General features: G+C 38.7%; 2 protein-coding genes across 2 annotated transcripts; both read left to right on the top strand.

Moving 5' to 3' along the window:
- The first annotated feature begins 1,417 nt into the window (after positions 1 to 1,417).
- LOC115783370 (immunoglobulin-like and fibronectin type III domain-containing protein 1) lies at positions 1,418 to 17,889 on the top strand. The gene is made up of 24 exons (XM_030734173.1): positions 1,418 to 1,463; positions 2,707 to 2,766; positions 4,805 to 4,927; positions 5,141 to 5,280; positions 5,395 to 5,494; positions 5,761 to 5,803; positions 5,919 to 6,090; positions 6,767 to 6,971; positions 7,194 to 7,466; positions 7,585 to 7,845; positions 10,148 to 10,270; positions 10,568 to 10,672; positions 11,990 to 12,114; positions 12,512 to 12,653; positions 12,807 to 13,100; positions 13,343 to 13,639; positions 15,529 to 15,708; positions 15,836 to 15,964; positions 16,041 to 16,349; positions 16,578 to 16,663; positions 16,763 to 16,955; positions 17,049 to 17,345; positions 17,443 to 17,769; positions 17,866 to 17,889. Exons 1-24 carry the CDS (start codon positions 1,418 to 1,420, stop codon positions 17,868 to 17,870), a joined length of 4,035 nt encoding a protein of 1,344 aa, XP_030590033.1. The 3' UTR covers positions 17,871 to 17,889.
- A 1,448-nt stretch (positions 17,890 to 19,337) lies between these two features.
- Positions 19,338 to 26,181, top strand: LOC115783369 (FK506-binding protein 5). The gene is made up of 5 exons (XM_030734172.1): positions 19,338 to 19,790; positions 21,198 to 21,685; positions 22,165 to 22,228; positions 23,173 to 24,163; positions 24,296 to 26,181. Coding segments are annotated over exons 1-5 (1,824 nt in total). The 5' UTR covers positions 19,338 to 19,511; the 3' UTR covers positions 24,298 to 26,181.
- The last annotated feature ends 1,027 nt before the right edge of the window (positions 26,182 to 27,208 follow it).

Genomic DNA, 27,208 nt, shown 5'->3' with positions numbered 1-27,208 from the left:
ACAAGTAGCCCATCAAAAGATATTCATGGTTTTGTAGAATATTGAACGGTGTTGCCGTAGCAACCCTCTAAATGTGGGATTTTACTCATATACCACAGTGCACCAAATTGTTACATCTCTGACATACATTGTCCGATCTGCCTCAAACTTCACAGGCTTAATGGGAGGGTAAGGGAGACCGGACACACCCCTCTATCAGCTTTGTTTCACACTCATAACGCCACCTAGTGGCAACAGGAAATCAGTAGGACACTGATACTCATCATCCTATGGTCATTACAGTTTCATTGATGGCTGCAGGCATTACATAGAGCATTGTGACATATTAATTAGTGGGCACTCACCGACGCCACCTAGTGGAAGCGGGAGACGATCGACGCGAAGTACGGCTAGCCTGCTGAGCCGTCAGCAGCCGGGTGAGCCAGCTACTCTCTCGTCTGCGAGAACCTCCGAGCGCGGTTCGGCTGGAGCGTGCCACGGGTCGACGCGCGACTTGGCTGGAGCGCGCCAGGGGTCGACGCGCGCCGGGTGCGAGGGCCCGCTCATCGCCGCTTGCGGCTTTAATTTTATTTGTAATTGGAGTATATTAATGTATAAAGATCATCTAATTCTGAAGTTGTTGATGAGAATAGAGAGATCAGAACAGCTTTATCAGTAGCTCTGTGTAACCATACAAAACCGTTACAGGGTGAGGGCTTTAGTTTTGGAGCTGTGCACCATCAGTGTTGGTCTTTAATTAAGGATCAGGCTCTCAGTGACTAAAGCCAATGTAATAATATGCTAAACTAGATAATATGCAAAAAATATTTATTTTAAAAAAAAATCTGCTGCATCCTTTTAGACTGCTACCATCCTTGATGAGTAAATATTTTAGAAAATGCATTTCAAATAATTAATACAAACTTTAGTAACTTAAGTAACTACTTGTTTAATTTTACTGTATTCATACTCACACAAAGACTATATGCACTGCCTACAGGCAGTAATAAGCCTCAGCTCATAAAGGAAAACCTGTAACAGTTGACCTTCTGACCTTCCTCCAGATGGAAGCCTTAAAGCATAGACATGAGAGATGAAATTAGCTTGCCGGTTTTATGAGTTATTATTATATGCAAAGGCATCATTTATCTTCCCTAGCAGACAAGGTGTCATCAGTTGTATTGTAAGCAGTGCCTATATTAGTAGCTAATATTCACTGGGTATTGTCATACAGTACCTGGTAATGTGAAGTGCATACTGTAAATACTGATGATCAAACCTGGTGTGAATGACAAATCATAAAAATACTGTACCACACAGCAGCAAAAACAAGTGCACAAAGTTAATATGTCTTAATGCAAAGTAACACTCATGTATTGCCTTGTTATCTGTTGCAATAATTGTGTTCACTTTCTGTTTGTAGGTCACTCTTGCCAAAATGTGGAAAAGAGGGAAGAACACAGGGACCACTGGAAACAAACTATGTAAAGGACTACAATTCTTACTACTCTTTCATTCTGCATAACGTTTTAAGAAAAAAATCAATAGCAAACACAACATTCTCTTGTTATCATTTCTGCAATAGATAACATGTTCTACATGTAAAAGATTTATTGTATCTGAAGAATTAGATATTAATTATTTATTAGCTTAATCCTTAATGTCGGTTTTAGGCCCTTATTGAAGCCAGGAATATTCTGGCTGTTCTGTACTGTTAAAATCAAATTCTCCAGTTTAATGGGTTAAAACATATAAGAGAAAAAATATATCTTTATATCTTGAGTGAACACTGACAATAAAGGCCTTTGGGGTAAAACCATTTGGCAGCGACTATCTGTTATAAAAACCTACATTAATCTTTGACACAAGCAAACTTAATTACTGTCTCACATATAGGAAACTGTGTGAAAGTTAATTAATCACCAAAAGTGGTGGGAAATGAGCTGCCACTAATCCTGTCAAAACATAACATATTGCTACAGTCAAATAAACAATTAAGAAGGTATAAACCACCATATGGTGTGCCCAGTGATAGATTTATGGCTTTAAAACACTAACGTTTATAAGCAACACGAGTAATGCTTAGACTTTGACACAATAATAGAAAAACTGTAGGAAAACCCCTGTACAAGCCCTGCTTAGCGCCAAATAACAGACAGACACAATCAGTGAATAGGTGGTGAACACAGTGGAACATTTAGCAGCTAAAGAGCCAGATATTTCCCTCAGGAGTTGGTAGAGAACTGAAGGAAAGCCATTATTGGATTTTCAGGTGGCCAGAAACCTAAAACCTAAATAATATGTCTGTTGTGCTCACAACTTTCTTTCGCTGCTCCCAAGTGGGGGGGATGCATGAAAACGCTGATCCTAACCAAAAGATGCGCAGAAGTTTCTCCATTAACTTCTTAAATTCACTGAGAACTTTGTGGGTTGACGGGCGTTTAGCCAGCTAACTAAAGGTCCATTCTCCGAGGCTTCAGTGATAAACTGAGGATAAGAAGAAAACATCCTTGGATAAAGGTCACCTACCTGCTGCCTTTTACTGTCACTCTCTTAGAGCTTCAGCTTATTCAAGCATCTAAGAGTTTTCCACACTATGCCTTACTAGGCATTCAGCTTCAGCCTTTTCAGCTCCTTTTTACTTCATTCCATATGAATACCAACAAGCACAGACCAGCTTTCCGTTATGTATTTCAGACTAATCTAATGTCATTTCTTTTCACCCAGGTTTCTCCCTTGTTCATCAATATATTCAGCGCTTTAACGAGGTGTCTGGCAACAAGACAGGTGAAATAAGAACTGTTTTATTTTTTGCTGGACAAACAGTGTTTTTTGACATTGCAATGCACTGCAGTGCTGTATGAACACAGTACTGAGAAAAAGCCATTATGAGGAATAATGGAATAAACATTGAATAATACATTAGGTATTATTGAATACTGTGTCTGCTTGTGACCCGTTCTGTCTTTGTGTTGATAACCTGAAACCCTACCTCGTCAAAGCAGTGACACGTTTGACTGGGTGGCAGCTCTCCTATTTCTGTCCTTGTCATAATAATTATTAATCCCTGGATTAATGTTGTTCTTTACCGACTCCTGTGTGATCCTCTATCTTTGAACATTCAGAGCCTGATGAGGAAATGTTCAGCTGCCAAGCAGGAAAGCAGGGGATCACAGAGTGTAATTCATGGTTTGCTTTTTAAATGATTGAGTGAATTACTGTACAGTCTGTTCATTTAACCCTATATACAACATACAGAATGCGCACAAAAGCAGGAATTTGTTAGAACTAAGGTATACAGAAGAGCATCTCTGAACGCACAAAACATCAAACTTTGAAGCAGATGGGCTGCAGCAGCAGCAGACTACATCTGGTGCCACTCCTGTCAGCTAAGAACAAGAAACTGAGGCTAAATCACACACGCTTACCATCTTTGGTGATTCTCAATTTCTATTGTGACAATTTCTATTCAGATGATAGGGTCAGAATTTGACATAAACAGAATGAAAGTATGGATCCGTTCTGCTGTGTATGGTGCTGTGGAGGATATTTTCTTGGCACATTTTGAGCCTCTTAGTATCAGCTGAGCATTGTTTAAATGCCACAGCCTACCTGAGAATTGTTGCTGACCATGTCCATCCCACACCGTAACATCTTTTGATGGCAGCTTCCAGCAGGATAACATGCCATGTCACAAAGCTCATATCATCTCAAACTGGTTTCTTGACCATGACAATGAGTTCATTGTACTCAAATGGCCTCCACAGCCACTAGATTTCAATCCAATAGAGGATGTGGTGTAACAGGAGATTCACATTACACACGCGCAGTCGACACATCTGCAAGCAGTTGTGTGATGATATTGTGTCAATATAGACCAGATCTCTGAGGAATGTTTCCAGCACCTTGTTGAATCTACGTCACAAAGAATTAAGGCAGTTCTGAAGGCAAAAGAGGGTCCATCCTGGTACTAGTAAGATGTACCTAATAAAGTTGCTAGTGAGTGTAAAAAAGGTGGTGATATTGCAACATACATTTAATATGTATAAGAGGAACTTTATCCCATGCAATGACAGAATTGTGTTCTTTTTCAAGCAATACATGTTACTATTAACTGTCACTGAATGGCTAAATTTTGTACCACGCAAATCAAAATTTAGCAACAGGAATTGATTTTCCAGGAGCATGGTAGCATGGTGATTGGCACTGTTGCCTCACAGCCAGATGGTCCTGGATTTGAATCCACCATCTGGCTGAGACCTTTTTGTGTGGAGTTTGCATGTTCTCTCCGTGTCTGCATGGGTTCTCTCCAAGTGCTCCGGCTTCCTCCGGTTAGGTACAATGGTGATTCTAAATGACCCATAGGTGCGAATGCATCTGTGAATGGTTGTCTGTCTCTGTGGTTAGCCCTGCAACAAACTGGTGACCTGTCCAGGGTGTACCCTGCGTCTCACCCCATGGCAGCTGGGATAGGCTCCAGCCTCCGCGTGACCCTGAATTGGATAAGTGGAAGAAAATGGATAGATGAAAAGTTAAAGAGAATTGTGCCACCACAGCTAGTATAACCTAGGACCTGGAAGCAAAAGCAGTAAATAAGATTTGTGCACAGTACTTTCCTTTTGCAAAGCTTTTGCTGTCAACACACAAAGCATCACTGGGAATATGTTTGACATTCCTGACATCTGCTGGTAGCAAAGAATAAATCCATTTACTTCTACCAAAAGCAGCAAACTTTGACCAGATTAATTTATTTTCAGTTTGTGGTTTTCACTTCTCATGGTTATGTATATGTTTTGTTGTGTTATCCCCCCCCCATTTTGTTTAGCTGCCATTCGGAGGAGATCTAAGACATCTGGGGTGATGATCACGCAGTATTTAGTAAACATACCAGAGGGAAAAAGCACCCCAGATTTCCAGTGTAAACCAATGCCAGTAACCACTGAAAAAGGTGGGTGCTTGAAATTATAACTGACCACCAAAACTGATGCATTCCTGTATCTACATAGTCACAGAAAAAATAAGCATTCAAATAAATTACAGTATTGCCAAGGAAACATATTAAAGTTGACTGGTTGAGTTTCAGCAATATCTTTTCAAATGATGAAACTGAACTCAAATTATAGACGTGAGGCTTAAAAAGATTCCTTAATATGTCTTTTAGGAAAGTTAGCTGTTTTCAGGGCTGTGGTGACAGGGGATCCAACACCAGATGTGTCGTGGAGAAGAGCTAAAGGAAATCTTTCAGACAAGGAAAAATTTCAGACTAAATATGATGAATCAACTGGGGAGCATATATTAGAGGTGAGCGAATAAAGATCCTGTGAGTGGGTCGCATTTATATTATTAATTGTTGTCATAAATATATGATACATAATGTATTTTCATGTGAATTCAATCCCTTACTTGCATTTCCAGATTCACAAAGTGTCTGCTGCAGAGACAGATACATACAAATGTTTAGCTGCAAACGAATATGGAAAAGCCATCTGCACAACAACATTAACTGTGACTGAGGGTAAGACTTAACCATTAAATATTTTAAAGGTTTTTATGTATTTCTTTCTTTTACTGTGCATTTGAGGGAGTTTTTTCTATTGGTTGAGTGGTCTTGTAGACTTTATTATTTCTTGCTATTTAAGCTTACACTGAAGAAAAAAAAAAAAAAAACCCAAATAAGTCAAATAGGTGCCTAGTTCTGTTCATCTTATTTGTACAAAAATGATAAAGGGCTCGATGTGTATTTAAATGTGCATTTATCTAAAATGAATTTGCTGTTTTCAGCTTCAACAAATCCAGCAGATTTCAGAAAACTGCTGAAGAAAAGGTGAGGAGCTATTAAAATATCAAAAAAGGCATTTATGCACAGATATTCCTTTTACCACTGATCCCTTTTTTGACAGTTGAATACATTACATTTAATATTTTCTTATTATCTTCAGTAAAATAGACAGAGCAGATGGAGAAACCGACGAAAGGTTCTGGGATGCGATGTTAAAAGCTGACAGGGAGGACTACGAGCGCATCTGTTCCGAATTTGGTGTTAAAGACTTGCATTTGATTCTCAAGAAACTTGATGAAAAGAAGAAGGAGAGAGCACAAAATAAGAGTAAGGTATGAAAACCCTCAGCTCTCACACTAGATACAATATCTTACACCAATCAATCACAGAGACAACTGGTGCTGATGCATCATGAGAAGTTATATTCTTTCTGAATTTTCACTGAGCTCATACTGTTCATTGTAAAAATACATTGCTAATTCAAATGTAGATATCACATCAGCAGAAGAACTATTAACCACACTCAACAGCCACTTTATTAGGTACACCTTGCTGGCACTAGGATGGTCCTCCTTTACCTTCAGAACGACTTCAGTTCTTCATGACATAGATTCAACAAGATGCTGGAAACATTCCTTGGAGATTTTGGTCAATATACCATAGCAGCTGCTGCACATGCAGGATGCAAATCTCCCGTTCCACCGCATCTGAAAGGGACGCTGTTGGGTTGAGGTCTGGTCACTGTGGAGGCCATCTGGGGACAGTGAACTCACTGTATATACATTATATCCCCCCAATGTAGGTCAGAGATATCAGTTTGCTGATCCCTCTATATTGCATGTATTCCATATTGCGTGCCTTATTAATACACAAAGCAGTGAGTTCCATGACTCTTAATAAAAGAGTGCTTCCAGCGCAGTATATTTTCCAATTTTTACAGGAGTTGCAACAAACCGTATATTACATTGTCATTTATCATTTTTTTCTATAACTTTTCTGTCTATCTAGCAGGATGGTGTAATTCCCTATGATGAAAATGGGGCAGAGAAACATGATCTAAAGAGTGTTGGGAGGACAAAGAATGTCCCTATTAATGGCCTGATGCAAAAGGACACGGGGCTTTGTAAAGGGGATATTCAAGAGGTCAACCTACGAAACACAGGGCTGCCTCAAGTGGATCCTGAAAAGTTCATGCTCCCTGCAGAGATTAAATGTAGGTTCAAAAAACAACTGTGGGTAACACTGGGGAAAAGATAACCATATATAAAAATTTACTAACTAGCCAACAATCAGAGACTAGGCAATAGAGGAGGGTACAATGTTCTCTACATTTAAATCTCTAATTGTGTTGTCAGTGATGAACATGACTGATATTGGTGATACATGTAAAAAATGAAAAATTCACATAAATTTAATATTTAGCCTTTTTTTTCAGTTTCCAAAGTGGACTTTGTAATCAAAATTCAGGAGATTAAAGCAGAAGAAAGGGAGGACGCTTTGTTTGAGTGTGTTCTGACACACCCACTACCCAAGATCACATGGATGGGCAAAGGCAACATCCTGGAGGATGGAGAAAAATATAGTTTAACTATGTCAGAACACAAACTCATTCACAGACTGCTCATCAAGGACTGCCAGCCACTGGACAAAGGCATCTATTCAGCTGTGGTTGGCAATACATCCTGCAATGCCTGGCTGGTTGTGGAAGGTATCACCCTAAAGTACAATGTATAGCGTTATCTTAATTATTACCATTGTAATAATTCATTCAGTGATGATATTCACAAATACATGTTTTATTTATGCTGTACTATATAACCTTTAAGCTGACAGTGATCCTGCACCTGGTGATGCGAAGAAAGCCCGTAAAACTACAGTGGCTCGTGGAGCACAGATCGACGTTGAGAAAGTGGCCAAAGAGCAGCAAATAAAAATACAAGGGGAGATGGAGAAGATTTTGGCAGCAGTAAAAGCAAAACATGGAGCAGGACATATAACTGATGAACTGATTTTAGAAGAAATGACCTTAGAAGAACTGACTTTGATGTTAGCCACTGGTGGAAAACACAGCAAAGTCACTGGACCAGGTAAAAATGTGTGAGCAGTTAAAGATATCTAACACTGCAAATGCCTGTCCTGTGGAGCAAAAGCTCAAAAGGAGAGAAAAAAATATTTTCCTATCACAAGGTGATCAAAATTCATTATCTCATTAAAGTTAACTCCATATGACTGTGACAAAGTTCAGCATTTTTTTTTTTTTATTGTACCAGGAGTCAGTAAAATCCTATCGATCCCACATTCTGGCTCATCCTTCATGCCTTATCCTTCAGTGCTTGGATTAAGTATGACATAGTTGTTTACTGGTACTGGTGCAGGCAGTAATAGAGCAAAACAAACCTGATCACATTTCTTAGTACCAATGTCAACAAATATCTCTTAAACCATGAGATATATATATGTTAAAGAATTTTAGCCTTGAAAATCACAAACATTTTTTTCTAACTGCATACAGTAGGTGAAAATGAAGGTGATCATTCTGGGGAGATGAAGGACTTCACTGGACATTCAATAAAATCAAGATACATAAAGCAACATCAAGACTCAGAAGCTGGAGCAATTGGTAAGAAACATACAAAATTGAACTCATGTCCATGTCTTTGTTATAGACAGCTGAATTTAAATCTTTTATTAATTTATTTGTATTTGAGCATTGGTAGTTTTAAGGGTCAGGTCTTGTATTTATGCAGACTCCACTGACAAATTTATGGATATGGATCAGTCTCAAATGCTTACCATGCATCAACATGAACCGGGAGAATCTGATAGAAACAATAACTCAACTGGGTCTGTCAAACAACAAATGAAAAAAAAGAAAGTCCAATGGAAACAACAAACATCTGGTAAGGAGAATACATAATGACTGCATAAAGATGTACTATATTTGATTCAAGATTAGATCTATGTGTATATAGCTGTAGAGATGGATGCTTATTGGTGTATTACTGTCGATTTTGTTCAATGTTGAATTACAAAATGTGTTGTCTTCCTTCAATATTTTTTTTTCCTCCCAAATCTAAAGAGTCAATATATATTTGACATTTCTGTTTCAAACCCTTACAAGGATTCAGGCCATTTCCATTTAAATTTGAAGAGTTCAGATCCAAAATCCATCTGGGCACTTTTTGGTTAAAAGAGCTTTTTTTTTTTTTTTTTTTAATCTGGCTCTTATGTTAAAGTTCAGTCATTTCATTTCATAGGCAATGTTTAACAACTAATATTTTGTTTTGTGTCAAAACCGGCTAAATCCATAAGTTCTTTTTTTTTTGCAATAACCTCTAAATCCATTTTTTTCCACATAGGCATAGTTAAGAGTGGCTAAATCACCTCTGATTGAACTGGAAGCATTGAAACTGATGAAAGAACACAGCATGATGAGAAATTCACAATTTCTGAGGATTAAGGGGGTGGGTAGATTTATCCCACCTATGTATGCCCAGTGTTAATGAAGGCAAAATGCCCAAATACTGTTTTAGCCTATGATAAGAAGATTTATACATAGATTCACACAGTACAACAGCAATAGCACAGAATGGCAGCACATTTGTTTTAACAGTAACAGAATAGCAGATACTAACCCGCGGTGGCGACGACCAGGGACGCAAAAGGGGTGCTGTGACCAGCGCCACCCACATGTGCCTACACGCCGAACCGTCCGGTCCCGAAGGACTGTGGTTCTGCGCCTTAGCCGGCGCATACTCAGCACCCAGTAATGATCCTTCCGCATGTTCATCTACGGAAATCTCATTATGACTTTTACTACCTCTAGTTAGTCAAGTTTGATCGCCAAACACACAAAACAACGCTAGCCTCACCTACAGCTGTGTTTGCAATCTGATCACCACCATGAAAAGCCGGCTCCTGCAGCTCAGTGCTGAAAACACTTTAAGTCACATGATCTTGCATTCTGATGGTTCTTTGGGCAATGGGAAGTGGCTTTTGATAACACACGGATAATTCAGGCTAGGCAGAGATGGTATTTAGTGGGTTATGACGTGAAATGATTTGATTGGTGTATAGTGTGTGGTAAGGATTCCGTAAATATCATTATCTCATTTTTGACAGAGGTGGTATTTAGGGGCTTTTGCATCTGAACTCTTCATTTGTATATTATAGTTTAAAAGGTGAATTAGCTGGCACAGCAGCATGAGAATAGCTGTCAAAGTTCTACGTGATGCTGTAAGTATATAAGCTTTGTCTTTGATGATACAAAAATTCAGAAACATGTCCCTTAGCACTTTTTTTGGATGGATTTTTTTCTTAATCAAAGAAAACAGTTTTCAGAATTAGAAAATCCACTGCATAAAGCTGTGCATGCATTACCTAACACAGATCCGAATCAACTAGCAAGTGAAAATGAATCAAGTGGCTATGATGAGGATGAGGACTCTGTTGACCTGGTCAAGCACCCAACTTCTTCAAAGCAGGAACTTAAGCCAAAGGATGGTCTTGATGGTAAGAGAGCACACTTCATGTACTATTGCGGGGGGGGGGGGGGGGGGGGGGATATGATACAACAACTTCTGTTCCATGAGGAAATTCATATTTTTCCAAAATCAGTTCTTTTATGAGAAAAAGGTAAACTGTCACAAAAATATTAGATGTGACCTTACATTTAAAAGTACTCAAGTGTTGTGTTTGTTAAGTGACTAAATCTGATAATCCCTGCACATAATAAAAAATTACTTTAAACCATCTATGGTATGATTTTGAAAAATATTTTTACTAACTCTGAAAATTCAGATTTTAAAGGTACATGTCCTAAAGACTACATTAAGTGTGACGACAGTGGCACTGACTCTTCTACACATACGAAGCGTAAAAGACACGCCCCCCTAATCGAAGATTTGGTGGTTGGTAAGTAGGTGTCAAAACATTTATCTTTTTGCTGAACCACACCGATTTGCACTATTAGACTTCAATTAGGATAAAATCTCCACCTTCTTTTCTGTTTTGTTAACACAAACGTCAGGCATGGCATACCTGAACAATATTCTGCACTACAGGTGACAGAAACATTAAACACTGTTTATGAATAGAAGAGAAAATTGAAAATCAAATTAAACCATTATTAAGATGAAGTAAAATTATCTGGATATAGAAATGGCTCTAAGATTTGCATTTATAATTTATTTCCTCCACCTAAAATAAATCAATATTTAGAACATTTTCACCATTTTACCTGCTGTCAGACAGCTCTTTCCCACAAGGAAATGAAGCCAGTACATCCTCAGGAATCTAGTGACAAACGAGTGATTTTACCTCAAAAAATACTGGAGTCATTCAGTTACTATTGCCTTGATTGATTAGTTAGTTTGGTTATTGTGTGACTTTGGTATTGTGTTGATCCAGATCTGAATTAACATATCAAAATGCAAAAGTCACACAAGCAACTCTCATTTCCTGTGAGGCAAAAATTGCTGCTTTTGTGACAGGAAACTGGTGGCACACTTCATAATCAGCATTCTTAGTGGGACAATACTATCCCTCTTCAGAACAATTTGGCTGTCAACCTCAAGTCCTTTCCAACATAAGAGCTTGAGTCACATCCTTCAGACCCATCTGGCAATTTTACTAGTGACAGGTAGTTCATTTTTCATCTTATCTCCAAGTCTACTAGTTTATCTTCCAAAGGTTTATTCCTCATCTTCAGTGCCCACTTTAATTTGCAGACAAGAAACATCTGAGATACTTCTGTCTCAGTTTATGACACCATTTCAGTGCAATCTGATATCTCCTTCCTTATTCAGGCATCACTGTTGGCAGTATTGTGCAGCAATCCAATATGTGGCTCAATCCTGACTCAAAAAGCTACAGTCTAATCTATGAAGAACACAGTGCTTCTGTAGTTTTGCTTTTATGTTTTTATAGTTAATACTTATTACATGTCATTTTATGTTAATGATCTTATTTCTCTTTGTTCAAGATAATATGCTATTTTCCCACAGCAAGGAGCCTTCACAGGAGTAAAACTACACAGATAAATTAGATAAATTGGTTAGTCATTGTCATTTTCTATGTGGCAGGAGTGAACCTGACAGATCTGTATCTGGCTGGAGACTTGGTCAAATTTCTGTTACCACAGAACACTCATTGTACAAGATTTTTAAAAATTACATCTTAAACAATTTTGCAAAAATTGTTAGTGATAAGTTATATTTTAACTGTTCTTAGATCCAGGGGTTCATTTCATCTGTGGTTTGACTGATGTTAATGCTATCATCAATGAGACTGCTGAGTTAACATGTAAGCTTAGCAGTGAAGACTGTGAGGGAGCCTGGTTCAGAGACGGCAAGCAGGTTAGTCAGAAAATCTATACACATTCATGTATGTATTAAATCATATGGAGTCTATCTATCTATCTATCTATCTATCTATCTATCTATCTATCTATCTATCTATCTAAATTTTAAAAATGCCCAAAAGTCATTATTTAAAAAAATAAAGTTCACCATTACTTTCTCCAGGGACAGTCACTGCTGATGCCTGAAATTCACCACAGGTTTCATAGAACATCTGTTCATCTTTAATTTACTTCAAATGTTTTGCTAGTGTTCGAGTACTTTGGGCCCATGTGAGACACAAACACACACAGCTGGACATGAAGCCCTCATTACTGCTGATTTGAAAACCTTATTTTTAACAGCTTTTGCTTGATTTGTTTACTTTTATCTTTTTGGGGTTTTTTCCTATCAGATATCCTCAGATGACAATTTCTCTATAACTAAAGATGGCCCAATCCATAAACTGGTCATAATCAAGTGCGAGGAAGAGCACTCTGGAAAATACCGTTTTGAGGCAGATGGCCGTAAAACAGAAGCAATGATAAATGTCAAAGGTTTGAGAATTGCTCATGACAGCATGATATTTTGCAGAAAAACTGTAAACAGAAATATTTCCATGTTGTTCACAGGCATAACAAGAAAGAAATGTTGAATTAGATCACAGATTAACAATGTAATACTTTTCTAACTCTTACACACTTCTTTAGATCCTCCCAGGTTTGACCTCGAAGATCTCAGTGCTTTCTGTGAGCCAATGACAGTTAAAGCAGGGCACAACGCCATCTTCAAACTGCATTTTCTTGGCCACAAACCCATAAAGATTCAGTGGTACAGAGAAGGAGAAGAACTCCAAGATGACAACAACATAAGGATAGAGAAATCTGCAAGCCACAGCCGCTTGCTTCTGAGCAGATGCCAGAGGAAGGACACGGGAGAGTTCAAGATCAAGCTAAAAAATGAGCATGGCTTCACTGAGGCAGTCTCCCAGCTTATTGTGCTTGGTGAGTGAATTAAGGAAAATGCAGAAGCTGAACAGAAAATGTCCAACCTCATAATATGTTTGGCAATGCATTAAAACTTGACCAAAGTTTTTTGTTTTGTTTTTTTGTCAAAACTTACTATGATTATCAGTCTATCAGTAAATACTGTTTCTCTGCTATCAACACTGCATTAATTTCTCTCCCATATATTTAAATAGGAAATTTATTTTCATACTTTCTACACAACTTTTTTGATGTTTCAGACAAACCAACCCCACCACAGGGTCCTGCAGAGGTAATTGAGAGCTCAGCTACATGTATTGAATTTAGGTGGCGTCCTCCAAAGGATGATGGTGGCTCCCCAGTTATTAACTACTTAATGGAGCGTCAGCAGGTGGGGCGAAACACCTGGAAGAAAATAGGAGAAATAACGGGTGTGCCCAACTTCCGGGACGCAGAGGTGGATCGCGGGCGCAAATACTGTTACCGTATCCGGGCAGTGACGGCAGAAGGCATAAGTGAAGTGATGGAAACTGACGATATGCAAGCTGGCACACTTGGTAAGTCAAAATGATACTGAGACACAATGTTACCAGATCAGTTTACCTCACGCACCAATCCGAATGACACAGAAATAACAGAATACAAACTGTACATGCTGAGTTTTAACTTGGGGATCAATTTAACTTAAACACAAGTGAAAGCTTTTATTATAAAATGACAAGTCAAAAAAACATTTACATTTGTGGGCAACAAAAGGTTTTTACATCATCTGAAAGTGGCAGAAAAATCTTCACGTCAAAACTTCAGGTTACTGACATATAATTAAAATTCAACTGTGACATCTTATTTTTCCTCCCAACCAATTTAATAGAAAGTTATATACAGTATATTCAGTATGTGATGATGGCACACAAGCTGCCAAGTTAGTAGAAAAGGCACAAGTTAAAACGGTTAAAACAAACACACTCTCCCTGACAGCCCAGGGCTAACAACACAACACTAAAAAACCACTACACAAGCATAATGCAACAAAATTACTTACTGTTTTAAGATAAAAATACTCCCAAGTGTCCTTCTGGATCATCTATCTGTATATTGTCTTGACAAGTCTAATACAGTCCTCACTGTGGTCTGATTTTAGTTATTCTAACCAGTTGTTAAAAATAAGCAACATTAATTTTGGATTAAAAAAAACTATAAATGCTTTTGCCAGCTTAGCCATGACCAGAAAATCTTCAAGTCACATCAGTGTACCCGCACATATGCAAAGAAAAATTCAAGTCTTAGTAAATAATTTTCCCTTTAAAAATATTTTGCCGTTTTTTCCCCCCCATTAAACTAATTGATTAGGTAGTAAACTATTTGTCACAGTTGAACCCAAAAATAGGAACATCACTCTGATGTACTAATTACATTCTTATAGCAGTGTAATTAACTTGTAATTGTAGCTAATACTATAAACAGCACCAGCCAAAAAGCTAGCAACATATTGCTTCATGTGGGGCTAACGTTTAACAAGCAACAACAAATTACAGCAGTGAATTTCTGTGCGCCTGGGAACGAGGGTTGTTTTCCTGTCAGAGCTGCCTGGAAATGATATCAATAATGACTCTGCTCCTACACTGTAACAGTGAGCCAACAGGACCCTGAAACTGATGCTGCTAAACTAAGCAGCAAACTGTCATTATCTAAGTCTACTCTGCCTCTCACTGGCATGTCCGAATCATAGGTCAAAATGTAATCAGTGGAAGAGACAGTGTCGTTACTGCCCCCTACTGTGCATTTCAAGGTGGAGCTGTAAATAATTACTATTTTCATTATTGACTTTAACCTCCTTCCACCAAGGAGGTTATGTAATTGGCTCAGGTTGCCTGTTTCTTTGTCTCTTTGTTAGCAGTGTTGCTTAAAAAGTTATGGAGTTGGCATGAAATTTTTATCAGTCATGGGGCTTGGCACAACTTGGATTACAACCATTTGGATAACAGTCTGCATTCAGGAGTTTTTTTTTTTTTTTAACCACTGAGGGAGGATGCAATATTGGAGCTTTTGGTGTCGTATACATATAACTCTACATGACAAAACTAAGGAAAAAATGTGTTAATGTAAAATATATATCACAGCCTAATCCAGATATCCGTCTGGATATAGTGATACAATTCATGAATGGTTTGGAGAGAGATTTTAGCCTCGGAGGAGGTCTGAAGCCTGGTACTACTTTTTGCTGAATAGAAACAAAGCAAAGAAAAATTAAACTAAACTAACTAATCAGTTATCAGTTTAGAGGCTGATTGTTTCAGCACAGGTTGATATAATTAATTAAATAAAATCCATTGCACAACACTGATTCAGAGCTACTCCTTCACTTAAGTTTCAAGCAGCAAAAAAGTTGTGTTTCTCTGACTGTAGCCATTACCAGCACCATCTATTTTGCTTCTGCATTCTTCAGCTTTCCCTGCCCCTCCAGCACCTCCAAAGGTGGTCAGTGCTTTTGATGACTGTATAAATCTTTCATGGGCTCCTCCAAGTAACACGGGAGGTTCACGTATCTTGGGCTATATTTTGGAGAAACGAAAGAAGGGAAGTAATCTCTGGACTGTTGTCAATGCCAATGATGAGCTAATAAAAGGTGGGTATTTTTACCTCAGTTTAATCTGATAGACCTGATGACCACAGACCATAACAGTGCTGTTTTTACTGTTGTCTCACCCCCCCCCTCCATTTTTCTGTCTTTCTTCTAATAAAATAATTTGTAGAAAAGAAATATGCAGTGAAGGACGTTGTCGCAGGCATAGAATATGAATTCAGGGTTACCGCCATAAACCTTTCAGGAGCTGGTGAATTTAGCAACCCCTCAGAGTTTGTTTTTGCACGGGATCCTAAGAGTAAGTGCTGCAGCTGTTGTTCATAGTACATAGATTAGGCAAAAAAAATTAATGTATGATATTTGAACTGCACCAGAGCCTCCTGGTAAAGTTACAGGCCTTAAGGTGACAGAAACCTCTTACACCCATTTGGTCCTGACTTGGACCAAACCCGAGGACAAACCAGGCATACAGGATGAAGCAAGAGGATATTTTGTTGAGATTCGGCAAGCAGACTGCATTGAATGGTCCCGCTGTAATAGCACCCCCATCATTATGACTTCCTTCAGTGTGAAAGGCCTGAAATCCATGGACATGTACTGGGTAAGAGTGATTGCGATTAATGATGGAGGAGAGAGTGAGCCTGAGGAGCTGCCCAACTATGTGCTTGCAATGCCTTCACCAGGTACGTCAATAAGACTTAGAAATTTCAGATTCTATCAGGTAGTTGCTGATAGAAATTTAAAGAAAAGAAAATCTAACTTTTTTTTACAAAATCCATTCTTTCTACAACATACCTCAGATGATTTGTTTATATATTATATATAGTTTTGCTTATTCCACTTAAGATCCCCATGAAATAAAAATATGATCTAAAACCATTTTTATTTATTTTCTTGGTTCACTATGACAGTGAGGCCAAAATTCACAAACACCAAGATGAAAAGTTTCCTTGTGGTGAGGGCAGGGAACTCTGTGAGGATTACAGTCAATTTTGAGGTGAGATTCATATTTCAGCTTTGATTAGTACCATTCTGAGGCAAACCATGGTTTCACAAAACTAAACTAAATATTGAAGATATTCCTTTTTTTAAACAGGCTTCTCCACGGCCAATAATTATGTGGCTAAAGGATAATGTGCCAGTTACAAAGCGGGTCACAATCAGTAACTCTGACGGCTCCTCCCAGTTGCTGATTCCGTCCTCTGAGCGTTATGATTCAGGCATCTACTCCATTTTGGTGAAAAATCTTGCAGGACAGGAAACATTAAGTACAGAAGTCAGGGTCACAGGTAAAATAAAACTAAAACTGTATACTCATTTTCTTTTGCAACATGATTTTGAAAAATAAGCTAATGGATCTATGCAAGTAAAACTGTTCACAGATGATCCAAAACCTCCTGGACCAGTAGAACTGGAAGAAAATGTGCCTGGCACTGTGACGGTGATCTGGGAACCTTCTCCTGATGAGAAGCGTGATGACCGTCTCCACTACACTGTGTCCAAACTGGACTCTACCAAGCGTACATGGGTTACGGTGGCTGACAGACTTTTCAATAACAAGTGTACAGTCTGTAATATCATGCATGGAAGGGAATATCATTTCCGGGTCTATGCCAAAAATGACATGGGCATATCTGCACCTTCTGAGTCACCAATCTGGGGGACAGAGAAGAAGAAAGGTGTGTTTGTCATCTCAGATGATCTTAAAAGTCCAAATAGTCACCTTTTAATTTAAGAAAAAATTACAATTATCATACTGTATCTGCTCTCTCATAGAAAAGTTTGCAGTAAGTATACCAACCATAAAGGACTGTGATTTGCGATGTGCCCCGTCCTTCATTGTACCATTGAAACTGCACACTGCACCCAAAGGTTATGAATGCTATATGAGCTGTGCAGTAAAAGGAAATCCCAAACCTCGTATCACTTGGTATCGAAATCACATCAGTCTAAACACCAATATCAACTATTACACCTCCAACACCTGTGGAGTTTGCACCATGTTAATCCTCTGTGTGGGTCCCAAAGACATGGGCGAGTACACCGTCATCGCAGAGAACAGCTTAGGACGAGCCGAATGCGCCACCATCCTCAGTGTCAGAGGTGATAAGGAAACACAGGATGTGATTACATTGAGGGATAGGTGGGGGGAAAAGAGATAGCAATTGTCCTCAATGTGTTTCTCTTTCTCTCACACAGAGTGAAGAAATGGAAGACAGCAGTACTGTGTGAGCAACATTTATTTAAGAGATTGGCTGCATGACACAGGATGATTGGCTAGGGTGTGATCCTGTTTACTGTATTGCTACTGAAATTAAAATATTAATAAAAAAACATCACTGTTTAAGCATTGTACTCCTGTATATTGTGAAAGCTGACTTATTATGTTTCCAGTGATTACAAACAGAATACCAATGAATGGAAATAATGAAAATAGTTGTGGTATGATGTAATGTTTTTCCAGCTGAAGGTTTCCTGTTTGTTTTTGGCCATGGTCCTCAAGGGTCTTGTTTGAGCCCATCATCCATTAATCTGCAATAAATATTGGATCAACTTACGAAGCATCTGAACAAATATCTAAGAATAAATTGTAAAAATGGCTTTACTTTACTGCAGGGATACAGTTTAAATACTACAGCAGTAGTACAGTCAAAGCTTTACATCAAAAAACACTGCAAAACATTTTGATTTAACATTGTATTCTTTACTAAACATCTGGTCCTCCAGTAAGTAATTGAGACGTTTCCTGATGTTATATTTCATAAAAAAAAAGGGGGGGGGGGGGGGGGGGGGGGGGGGGGGGGGGGGGGCTAAAAGGTCCCGTTGTCAGTAATTCTGAATTCCTGAACATTTTTGAAAGCATATATTCTGCTGAACCATAGGTGTGTAGCTGTGCTAAGAAAAAGAAATGATTCTGAATAAATGTGGTTACAGCAACCTTGTGAAAATGAGTTGCAGAACGACACACACACACACACACACACACACACACACACACACACACACACACACACACACACACACACAAAGTAACACCATAAGGAGCAGATTTATGGCAAATATATAAGATAGAGGAAGACTAAAGAAAATAAGACGGCCAAAAATAAACTCAGAAATAAAGTATCAGCTGGTATGAAAAGAAAAAAATAATAATACAAAAATTAGGAGATTTAAAAAGACTGGGAGCTGAACCCTTAAACTGACACTGAAGACTGAAACAAAGCAGCAAAGGCCAAGAAGATGTTGACATTTTAGAAACTGAAGGTGACCTTTACTGCAAAGGGACCCTTTTCAGCGTCTGAGCGTGGCAATTCCAAAATGACATTTTATATTACGTTACATTACAAAGTCATTGTTTATATTTAATAATTATTTTTTATAGCGCTTTTATAGTCTTGTTATATACTATTGTAGGGCCTAGCCTACAGTGGAAAAGCGCAGCCCTGCCACTTGCACTTATGGCCTCTGCAGTAAAAAATAGCGCACAGCGGTCCATCGGTGGACGTGCAGTGTTTCCACAGATGACAGACATCCACCCGGTGACTCAAGGCTCAGCCACTCCCGGTGGCAGCCCGGCCCCCCGCTCCTCCTTGATCTTCCTGAATGGACAACCACGCTACCTACTGTTCACGCCTCCCTCTCTCATCTCCCTCACTACCTCTTCACCAACAGCTCGCTGCAGCTTTATTGTGGAGTGATTAAACCGGGCCGATTGATGCAGCGCGCAGCTGAAAGGATCCATCCGAAGTAAATCTCCGTTCACACCCGGCCCAAGCTTGCTTACCCACCGGGTCCTTGAATATCACCTTACTGCCTGATTAGGACATTGTGTCCTTTGTAGCGCAATGACAGCCAAACACCGGAAAGCGAAAAACAACCATAAACATGAAGATAACTTATTCAAAAATGAAGTTATGGAGACAGAAGTTCGCCCTGGAGGGAATAACTATACACTTCTGTTGGTTTTATTTCTGATTATTGTGATTGGAGGTGCCACTGGTGCGTGGTTCTGTTTCCAGCAGCACCAAACTTTAACCTACTTAACAGACAATGTCATGGGTATACAGATGAAGATAGTGAAGCTTCAGTCCTCCCACGAAGAAATGCGACAGTCAAGCAGTAAGGTAAGCCCAGAAAATAGTGAAATTCCCTGTCAGAACGTGTACAGTCGCATATACTTTCAAGCCATCAACAGTACTAGATGCGCTTATTGATGGCCAAAATCTATAATGCATATCCTACCTCATCAGTCATATTTTCACGAAATTAGAATTTAAAAAATCACTGTGCAGAAAAATAAGAGAACGTTTCCCCACACGCTGCCAGTTGCATGTAAGGAAAGTTAGCTGCAGGCCTCTATCAGATTTCCACATGCCAACAGCTTCACTGGAGTGAGTACAAAACGCTGCTATTTCTAACATCCACACAGCTGCTGACGTTTGTAATGAGGATTATTCCTGACCTACAAATGCAGACGCACTGTCTTTATCAGTGATTCAAATGTAAAATAGATCTTTTTTTAATGACTAAGTTCTGTGGAAAATTTCTGTATTGTTGTACCAGTCAGGAATATGCCCCCAAAGCTGTGCCGAGGATGCTGCCAAAATAATAATAAACAAGGCGGTAATGAGCCAAGGCTAAATTTAGTCTGTGACTTTGATACTGAACACCAGTTCAGAGGCTCTTTGCAGGCAATCTGAAAGACTGTAGAAGACTGTAGAGGAGCAGAAAGAGATTTTCTTCGGCTGTGTTTCTGAAATGGCACACTCAGTGTAAGAAGTATTTATATTTCTAGTTAAACACATTAACATGAATGAACTGAACCTGTTATGTCACTGTAAATGGATGCTTACAACTGTCATGTTCAATATTTTAGTCTTCTTGTGGAATTCATGGTATTCCGATTATTACTTATTGATTGCACTTGCATTACTTGCTTCCGTCACACATCTCTTCTGTTCAGGAAAGTCAGGGTTACAGAAACTTTGCAAGAGACCAGCTCGGCTAGCTCAGTCTTGTTCTGCAAATATTTTCTGTGTGAGTGGTAAATGGTTTAGTGACTCACAAATGTGAAATGACTGAAGATGCTGTAAGGAAGTAAGCTTACTGAAGAATTCATAAAAAAGGTTATGAAGAATTACTACAAAATTCAACTTTGAAACTGTGTTTTAATGTGACTGTAAATGGATCAATCATCTGAGGTTGGCCCCTGTGAAGTGGGATTTACAAAGTGGCTTGTACATGATCAGACCTGTTAATGTTGAGATTTTGGTGTGGCTACAGATTTCCTTCCTCCAGGCATTTGATGTATTGACAAGAGACTGGGTGTCTCTTGTCAATATTGTTTAAGCAAACAATCCCAAAAATTATTTTAAAAAATGAATAGCTACATAACAATAAAATTCTTCCATAATAAACTTAATAGTATTGTAGTTCACTGGTAATTACTGTAAGAGTCTATCAAATCCCCAAATCAGTGAGAGTAATTGTACCTTAGCCTGACTCTGCATCATTTCCGTGTCTTGTTGCAGCAGCACATTTCTGACAATGTGGAGGCCCGACTTAATGCCCTTGAGGAGTCCTATGCACTGGCCCAGAAGCAGGTGGGTATGGCCTTAGCAACAGCCGAACAGCTCAAGACATCAGACCTCCCCGCTCAGGTGCTGTCACTCCACACAGAGATGAAAGCCCGGCTGGCAGAGATGCAACAAGCCACAGTGTCTCTGGAGCAACTGAGCCAGCTGCAGACCATGTTGAAGGGAAAGAGTGAGGAGTTTGAAGGTGTTAAAATTAAGGTGGAGGATTTAGACACACTGACCGGTGAGCTATCCCAGAAGGTTGACGTCTTGACAGGCAACCTGGGAGAAGCAGAATCTAATCTGGAGGAGAACGCTGGAGAGATTGCTACACTGAGTGCCGCCCTGGATAGACAGGCTGCTGTGGTGCTCAGACTGAAGGACCAGCTAGACGCCTACCAGACTGAGCTGAGGGCCAGCATTGTGGAGATTGCTACTGTCAGGTAGGTTGTGAGGTTGGGGGGTGGGGTGCGCACATCAGTTTTTGGAGCTGTGGAGAAAATAACTTGCCTCCTCTGAACCATGACTTTATGTTGACTTTGTCAAAGCCCTTTTGGCTGCCACTGTCTGCATCGCTGTGTTACTCTAGGCCAGAGTTGGTAGGCGTCATAATCACATTCTGAGATTGTCCTGATCTGTGCAAACATTTCCTTTGTGTTGATAAGTCTTAAAGGGTTTGCTTAAAATTTCAGTTGCATGTAAAATGGGCACTCTTTGAAGTTTATGTAAACATCAAGAGAACATTCACACGCTATTGTTGTCATTTCAGCTTTGAAAAAAGTGTTGCAATCAAACTATTGATATATTTTATGAGTAAAAGTTAAAGCTACAAAATTTCATGGAGAACGTTTCTGTGCTGCCAAAAAGCTGAATTCAGTGATATGGTAACTCTTACTCTCTTACTCTGTCTTCTGTCTTTCAGAGAGTTCCTTGAACATGAACAGTCCCAGTGGCTCCATCAGGCCAGAGTACAGGAGTTTAATATGGTATGTCACAGTCTGCAGAATCAGAACTTAGCAGCATATAACATGCACTCTAAACTAGGGTCTCAGTTTGAGATAATCTGATTAAATCTACTGCAAAATGTAAACAAAGGTGTCATATCATAAATTTTGCAGTCAAGGACAAATTACTCATATTCAGTTTGTTAATTGACCAATAAACAAATCAAATGTGAATGCCCTTGTTGACACCTAAGTTGGTGATGTAATAATTTTTCTAATTATTTTTTGGAATAGATTTATTAGATTTTGGGTGTAGCTGTCCACCAAAGCTTTACTGTTCAGCACAACCCCTTTATTTATTTCAAACAATCACACAATCATCAATTTGTTTTACTCCATTTATTTAGTCTTATAATGTTTCCATGATTGTTGATGTTGATGTATATAAAGTACAGCTGTAGGCACACTGTAGTGATCACATCTGTGACATTTACATGATGTAAACATTCTTAAACCTGACCCACTCGTGATTAAGTCAACAAAAATGGACACAATATCTCTCTGAATCAATCAGCCATTATAACCAGACTATTTCTCTTCACAGAAAAAATAAATAACAACTTGAAATACAATCATATTTCTAGGACTATATGTAAGATTTTTTAGAAGTTGTTGTGTATAATTAGATTACACTTCAATGGTAGAACATGCCTGACATGCCTCAACACACATACTGTCAGCACACATGGCCTCTTTACTATTTCTGTTCACTGTGTGCCCATAGGGAACCATAATAACATTTTCATCACATTAATTTGAGGGAGCTAATTGCCTGGTATGGATTCCCCAGTGTATTTATATCAACACTTACATTCAAACAGTGTAGTTTCCTGTTGTGTATGTAATTTAATCACATCACATTCACTGAGATAAGTAAATATTTTGCTGCAGTTTGCCATCATCTGATACGACTTTCCTTATCTTAGTCCATGGGAGAAACTAAAAATGAGACCAAGCCACTGGAAACAACAGAAGAAGAAACAGCTCCCACAGCTGAAGAAGAGGCAGCAACTGGAGAGGAAGACGCAGCGGCAGCAGCTGGAGAGGAAGACGCAGCAGCTGGAGAGGAAGACGCAGCGGCAGCAGCTGGAGAGGAAGAGGGAGCTGCAGAAATTGAAGAAAAAGAGGAAGAGGTACCTGAAGAAACTGAAGAAAAAGAGGAAGAGGTACCTGAAGAAACTGAAAAAAAAGTAGAAGCCATAGGAACTGAAGAAAAAGTAGAAGCCGTAGGAACTGAAGAAAAAGTAGAAGCCATAGGAACTGAAGAAGAGACACCCGCTGCAGCTGGAGAGGAAGTAGTAGCTGCACCAACTGACTTAGAAGAAGAGGCACTCCCTACAGTTGAAGAAAAAGTTGAATCCGCTCTAGAGGAAGAAGATACAGAGGCTGATGAGCCAGGAGAACCATTTTCCCCACATGAACAGGAGGAATCTATGGTAGAAGAAACTGCTCCTACACAGCAGGCAGAAGCAGTAGAGGAAGATGATACGAAACAAGAGGAGTCTGTTGCTGTATCAGAAGAGGAGAACGGAGACACAACACAGTCAGAGGTGGGACACAATGCAGTGGAGCAGATGCCTGAAGAGGAGAACCGGAAAGGTGATGAGGCATCTGAAGGAGAGAAAGAGCCAGTCCAAGATGAGAGCCTTAAGGCAAGTGAGCAGGATGAGACAGGATCAGAGAAAGAGGAGTCAGTAGAGGAAGAAAGGGATAAGTCAGGGGAGCACATGGCATCTGAAGAAGAGGAGGAAATTTGGAAGGCAGTGCTTGAGGCAGAGCAACCAGATGTAGAGGAGGAAGTGGAGGAAAAACAGCAGGATGCAGCGGATGAAGAGGAGAATCGCAGTATAGAGGACTCACAGGAGGCAGATGAAGAAGAGGAGTCATTAGAATTTGATGCTTTGCTAGAAGACAAATGTAAGATTTCACTTTCATTTTTCCATAAATAATGGTTTAGTTATCAAATTGTTATTTTTGACTATACTGCTTTACTAAAATGTATTTACTGACACGTCCATCCTACTATCTTCTTTTTTAATGTTTTTACAGAGTACGTGCCACCAGAAAGGGATTTTTTTTTTTTCTTGTGCAATGGACATATCCATCAATAAGAACAGGAGCTTTCTCAGACTGTCCACTGTCTACACTATGACAAATACTGTTAGAAGGAATTATTGATTGCTGTTGTCTAGGTGCATTATTCATTTGTTTTCTGAAAGGCACACCTAATCAAGAATTCAGTCGACATGCAGAGCTGAAACCTGAAACCTGTACCTCAAAATCAAACATGGCTATTTTTTTTGTAAGGAAATGAGTCATTCAGGGTTTACCTGCCAATAACAGCCTCGCAAGCCTTAACCCATCAAACGGTTGTGGTCTTTCTACAGAAAAATTTCCACTGTCGCAACACTTTTTTGTACCAAACTGTACATGAAATAACAAGGAGCTGGTGCATAAGCTGCCTAGCAGTGCACTTGAAGCCATAAGTAATGCCTGCCTTTGTGACATTAAAGTGTGCTTCTTTTTGTCACTGCCTGACACAACAGTTGCAGTAATTTATTGTGTTCCTGATGTTTACACAGGAAAAACCTGCAAGAACAAAAGTAAAAAATCAATAATAAACAATAATTCCTGCATGTTTTTTAAAAGTACAGCATTGTATTTTATTAAACTTCTCTCTATCTCTTTTTTTTTTACTCTTTAAAGTACATGTTTGTTATTTAGGTGTTTAAATAACTAGAGGTTTGCTTGGTTTATAGGTTGGATCATTATCTTTTTATTTGCACTTTTTAACTGATTACAAGATTTGAGCCCTTCATCAAGAACTGTTTGGTTTCTTCATGATTACTCTACTGTTTTTTTTTATCAAAAATACGTTAATTTGTAGGTTTCTTTAAGAAATGACAGTAGACTGACTATGCAACTTTGGAAAAAGCTTAATGATGCACCTCAGGGACAAATTGCTCTCCATATGAATGGTTGAGGCTGAACTGCACCTAAGTTGCATTTGTAGAACAGCAGCAGTATTTACAAGTGGGAGATCAAGTCGCTTTCATTCAAAGCACCAATCAAACCTAAACTGTTAACACCAACCAACTGACTGTTAACATGAACTGAAGGACGAAGGGATGCTGGTATTCATAACATGTTTAGGAACAGAAATAAAGCAAGAAACGTGTTGAAATTGTTTAAAATAAGGTGAATTCTCCAATAATGTTGCTAAAGTGAGTATAGCCTTTGAATATCACAAATGTCATTAGTAGATAATGGCTTTTTTTTTTTAAGAAATTACAAATATATGTATATTCATATTTTACAAATGTGAAATGTGTTTCTGAGAAGTGATTTTTACAGTGCATTTTTACTGAAAACCTCTATTCACTGCACTGTTTTTGCTAAGGCTTTGTTTACTGTCAGTATAACACCTCTCATGTTTTTAAAATAAACTCTGGTTCTTTCACTTCTGTAGACTTGATTCTTTGCTGCTGTATCATATTCAGTATGGTCAGTCTGTGGAACCAGGAATAAGGTGCTCACTCATTTCCTCCCTGCATGGCTACTTTTAGGAGGCTGGAGGATGAACACCTGTCTTTTTTTAATCTTACACAATTAGGTTCATAGGTTTTGGGCAATAACACCTCTGTACATCACCACACAAGAGCCTCTCAAAATGGGGAATTATGTGTAAAAATGGCTGTAATTCCTAAAGAGTTAATGAATACTTTAGTTAAATCACTTGAGTTAAAGCTGAAAGTCTGCCATGCAAGCATATGTTGACTATTTGATTTAAAACCCACTGCGCTGGTGTACAGAGGCAGAATTGCAATAAATGTCTCATTGTCCAAAAACTTTTGTACCTAATTAGTGCCAAATAATTAATGAAGTGATGCTGCTATCAAATACAAGCTTTGTCTCTGAAACCTTGAATAGTGTATTCTTTTATGCCATATTCTTCCATTATTGCTTGGCTCCATTAAAAACTGCAAACAACTGTGCCACCCTGCTGTGCTGACTGACATAATAATGAGCATTGAAACTGTAGTTTATTTTGAAAAATGTCACTCATTGTGCTGCATGTTCTCTTTTCTACTGTTTGCTTAGAAGTGTAGTACTCTGCTGTAAAAATATTTATCTTTTTTCAACTTGTCACAATAATTAACAAATATTAAAGTGAGCATGTTAGGGTTACGGTTTGCAGTGCTTAGGTTTAAATGTCCATTTTATGCTACTTTATACTTTTACTCTTGTATTTTGGGGGAAATATATTTTTAACCTTATTAAATATTAGTATTACATAAAAAAAATATGTATGTGTAAAAAAATACAGTTTGTTACTGTACTTGACAAAATTTGAAGTAGCTAATTCTACAGTAAAACAATATATAATCTCATTGTGCTTTATATATATATCTGATATGGGTCAGTATGCCGTATAATAAGGTAATAAGATAATTATGTACTTAATTTTTGTATAAATTTGGATTTTTACACTGTGTTATTACAACAAAGGATTCCAATAGTTCTTGTGTCTTGCTTTTAACAAAATATTAATAATACCATCAGTTCAGCAAACAAGCTCATTAGTTTATAGAAACTAAATTTAACCTTGAATATTTGACTGTCATTATGCATTTAGTTAAGTATGCTTGGTGTAGGTGGGAGAAGGTTTGAGCCTGAAGTAAGTGGATAAATAAATGAAAGAATGAATGAATAGATCAGTTCATGCATAATTATGTTTTCTGTGAATCCAAAGAGTCAAAGAGATAAAGAAAGATAATAGTCATCAAGGACAGCTCACACCCTGGCTTTGACCTGTTTGACCTGCTGCCCTCTGGCAGGCGCTACAGGTGCATCAAAGCCAGAACAAACAGACTCAAGAACACTTTCTTCGCCAGAGCAATCACCACCCTGAACTCACACACTCACCCACCATAACTGTGCAACACCCACATCTCTGTGCAA

This window comes from Archocentrus centrarchus, chromosome 7 (genome assembly GCF_007364275.1).
Source record: "Archocentrus centrarchus isolate MPI-CPG fArcCen1 chromosome 7, fArcCen1, whole genome shotgun sequence".
Taxonomy (NCBI): domain Eukaryota; kingdom Metazoa; phylum Chordata; class Actinopteri; order Cichliformes; family Cichlidae; genus Archocentrus; species Archocentrus centrarchus.
This window is presented reverse-complemented; position numbering and strand designations above follow the sequence as displayed.

Bases quoted from the DNA above. Each gene is read 5' to 3' on its own strand.
- LOC115783370 (XM_030734173.1), top strand. From the start codon at position 1,418: ATGTGGAAAAGAGGGAAGAACACAGGGACCACTGGAAACAAACTAT. The intron at 12,115-12,511 runs GTTAGTCAGAAA...TTTTCCTATCAG, and splicing joins GGTTCAGAGACGGCAAGCAG to ATATCCTCAGATGACAATTT. The intron at 15,709-15,835 runs GTGGGTATTTTT...AATAATTTGTAG, and splicing joins CAATGATGAGCTAATAAAAG to AAAAGAAATATGCAGTGAAG.
- LOC115783369 (XM_030734172.1), top strand. From the start codon at position 19,512: ATGACAGCCAAACACCGGAAAGCGAAAAACAACCATAAACATGAAGAT. The intron at 19,791-21,197 runs GTAAGCCCAGAA...GTCTTGTTGCAG, and splicing joins TGCGACAGTCAAGCAGTAAG to CAGCACATTTCTGACAATGT. The intron at 22,229-23,172 runs GTATGTCACAGT...TCCTTATCTTAG, and splicing joins GAGTACAGGAGTTTAATATG to TCCATGGGAGAAACTAAAAA.